The sequence below is a fragment of the Gekko japonicus genome, unplaced genomic scaffold, assembly GCF_001447785.1.
Source record: "Gekko japonicus isolate JY-2015 unplaced genomic scaffold, Gekko_japonicus_V1.1 scaffold1481, whole genome shotgun sequence".
Taxonomy (NCBI): Eukaryota; Metazoa; Chordata; class Lepidosauria; order Squamata; family Gekkonidae; genus Gekko; species Gekko japonicus.
This window is the reverse complement of record NW_015170326.1, coordinates 237,963-241,477: the sequence shown is the minus strand read 5'-3', so window position 1 is coordinate 241,477 and position 3,515 is coordinate 237,963. Positions and strand designations below refer to the sequence as shown.

Below are 3,515 nucleotides of genomic sequence, written 5' to 3'. Positions count from 1 at the left end.
CTCTTTAGGGCCCAGGGTCGCCAGACGGTGTTGCGACCCCGACCGTAGTGCTCTCTGGGACCTGTCCGGGGAAAGGCGGTCCCTCAGGTATGCCGGTCCCTGGCCATGTAGGGCTTTAAAGGTAAGCACCAGCACCTTGAAGCGAATCCGGAATGCTATAGGCAGCCAGTGCAGCACTTTCAGCACAGGCTGGATGTGGTCCCATTTCGAGACACCCGCAACCAGCCTGGCCGCCGCATTCTGCACTAGCTGCAGCCTCCGAATCAGCGACAAAGGCTGATTATGGTTTACGCATAAATAAAACATACATGAGGTTAAAAGAAATAGTCCAAATATCCGACTCTTAAAGCTTAGTACATTCAGAGCTGATAGTTATACATGTACAATTGATGGGTAAAACTTTGGACTGATAGACCATACGCGTTTCAGCCCCTTCAGGCCTTTTTCTGGCCTTTTTCTCTTCTTTTCGACAACTTCAGAAAGCAACACCTGGTTCTATAGAAAAATCCTTTATATATTCATTTCTGGATGTGTGTTAATGTACTATAGGAATATTGACTACTGAGGAAGGCCTGAAGGGGCCGAAACGCGTATGCTCTATTGGTCAAACGTTTTACCCATCAATTGTACATGTATAACTATCAGCTCTGAATGTACTAAGCTTTAAGTCAATTTGATGTAGTGGTTAAGTGCGCGGACTCTAATCTGGGAGAACCGGGTTTGATTCCCCACTCCTCCACTTGTACCTGGCTGGATGACCTTGGGCAAGCCATGGTTCTGATAAGAGCTGTTCTTGAAAAAGAGCCATTTCTGTCAAGAGCTCTCTCAGCCCCACCTATCTCCCAGGGTGTGTCTGTTGTGGGGAGGGGAAGGGAAAGGAGTTTGTAAGCCGCTCTGAGACACCTTTGGGTAGTGAAGAGCGGAGTATAAATCCAATCTCTCTTCTTCTTCTTCTGAGTCGTATATTTGGACTATTTCTTTTAAGCTTATGTATGTTCCATTGGTTCAAGCCAATTTCCATGTAGCTCAGGAATACCGGGAACTCCTTTGGTGCTGCTGCCGAATTCGATGCCCTAAACACCTGGGTTTTTCCCCCCCCCCACTCCTTCAACTCCATTTTCCAGCCTTGTCTTACCAATAAGGAAGTGATAAGACCCCAACCGCTGAGCCAATAGTCCTCAAATTGGCAAGCAAAATTCAGTTTTTGTCCCGCGCTACTCCGCAGCGGCGTTATTCTGGTCCAGAAGGATTAGGCGACAAAGCGCTCTGTATGAATGAACACGCTTTCCCTTTCACAAGGCTCCTCAGATGATTTTCTTTGTCGTCTGGAAGTATTTGGGGGCGGGGCCAATATTTATTATTTACTTTTATTTATTTTTCGCGTTTATATCCCGCCCATCCCATAAACGGGTTCATGGCGGGTCACAAGATTTAGATAAATACAATAAAATTTAAAACACATTAAAACATATAAAATCAATAGTCACGCGTGCCGTAGGGAGAATCCCGGCCCACTGACGTAACTAGGTATGGCCGGTTATCAGTAGGTGGGGAGCAATGCTCCCTCTAAGCCCTTCTTCACCCAAGGAAGTCCTTCTTCACCCAAAGAGTGATTAACACTTGGAATTCACTGCCACAGGAAGTGGTGGCGGCTACAAGCATGGACAGCTTCAAAAGGGAATTAGATAAGCATATGGAGCAGAGGTCCGTCAGTGGCTATTAGCCACAAGGTATAGATAGGGGCTCTGGGGCAAGGGATGCTCTGTCTTCTTGGTGCTTGGGGGGGGGGTCAACAGTGGGAGGGCTTCTAGCGTCCTGGCCCCACTGCTGGACCTCCTGATGGCCCCTGGTATTTCTGGCCACTGTGTGATACAGAGTGTTGGACTGGATGGGCCTTTGGCCTGATCCAACATTGGCGTCTCTTATGTTCTTATGCTGCGGAGTCTTGTGAGCAAAAAAAATCAACTTTGTGAGCCACTGGCATTAAAGTTGTGAGTGAGTGATTGATTTGGCTACTTTTAGGAGTCCTCCTTCCTGAGCGAAGGCAAAAATGTGTGAGCCAGAGGCTAAAAAACTGTGAGCCAGCTCACACTGACTCAGCTTAGAGGGAACACTGGGTGGGAGGGTGGTGAGAGGAGGGGTCGGGGTCGTGAAGGGTTTCAGAGGGAATGACGGAGACCCGGTCACGTTAGACGGGAGGGGAAGTTGGCAGCGTCTCTGATCGATGCTCTCTGTCTGCATCTCTTCCCCCCGTGTAGCCGGGCCGTCCAGCGCAGCTTGGCCATCATTCGGCAGGCGAAGCAGAAGAAGGAGAAGAAGAAAGAGTACTGCATGTATTACAATCGCTTTGGCAAATGCAACCGCGGCGAGAACTGCCCCTACATCCACGATCCGGAAAAAGTGGCCGTCTGCACAAGGTACCCTCCTGCCCCTTCCCGGGCTGCCTGCGCCTCCTCTTCTCCCGAATCAGTGCCCGCCCCTTTTCGGCCTGTAGGACGGCGTCTCCCTTTTGGCTTGATCGATTCCCCCGCCCCTTTCCATCACAGCCTGAGAAGTCAGCAGGGGGGGCGGTGGATGGCACTTCGATGAAGGGTTTTGGGAAAGGTGCAAAAGTGGTTGCCACCTTTTACCGCCGCCGCTTCCCGCTCAGGCATTTGGCGGCGCTCCGTCGCTCGCACGCCTTCCCAATTTTAAAAAACACGCAAGCGCCACTGGCAAGTGAGAACGATGGCATGCCGAGCTGCAAATTGGCTGAAAACGCGGCTCGCCCAGGTGTGTTTTCTGAGCTTCTCCGACAGATCAGTGGACGGGCCCGGGAAAGAGAGAGAGAGAGAAGTTCGGAATTCTGGGCGATCTCCAGGCCACACCTGGAAGTTTGGCGACCCTACTGCACAGACCGGGGCGCAAGCTATAACGGCAAATGTTCCTTAAAACTGTGTGTAACGATCCAATCCTGTCAGAGTGGTTGAGCAGTGGAACAGTCTGCCTCGGGAGGTGGTGGATGCTCCTTCACTGGATGTTTTCAAGCGGAGGCTGGACGACCGTCTTTCGGGCATGTTGTAGGGCTCTCTTTCGGCTGTGCTCCCGCAGAGTGCAGGGGGCTGGACTAGATGACCTGCAGGGTCCCTTCCAACTGTAACATCCTATGATTCTATGATTCAATCGTAACCCCTCCCTCTTTAGTACGAAAGGCCTGGCAAAGTCAAGCGAACATTCGCTTTGGGTGCAGGTGAAATTTCTGCCCATTACAACTGACCTCCAGTCTACAGAGATCAGAGATCAGCTCCCCTGCAGAAAACGGCAGCTTTGGAGGGTTGACTCTCTATGGCATCATATCCTGCTGAGGCCCCTCCCCCTCTTCAAGCGAACATTCGCTTTGGGTGCAGGTGAAATTTCTGCCCATTACAACTGACCTCCAGTCTACAGAGATCAGAGATCAGCTCCCCTGCAGAAAACGGCAGCTTTGGAGGGTTGACTCTCTATGGCATCATATCCTGCTGAGGCCCCTCCCCCTC

At 51.0% G+C, this 3,515-nt stretch overlaps 1 protein-coding gene across 1 annotated transcript in view; it reads left to right on the top strand.

The window, feature by feature from the left end:
* Nucleotides 1–3,515, top strand: part of ZC3H3 (zinc finger CCCH-type containing 3) — a gene marked incomplete at its 5' end in the record, with an annotated part of 348,088 nt that overhangs the window by 209,214 nt on the left and 135,359 nt on the right. Inside the window, one exon of the mRNA XM_015418106.1 lies at nt 2,259–2,417. Coding sequence (XP_015273592.1) covers nt 2,259–2,417 — 159 coding nt within the window. The remainder of the gene's footprint in view (nt 1–2,258; nt 2,418–3,515) is intronic.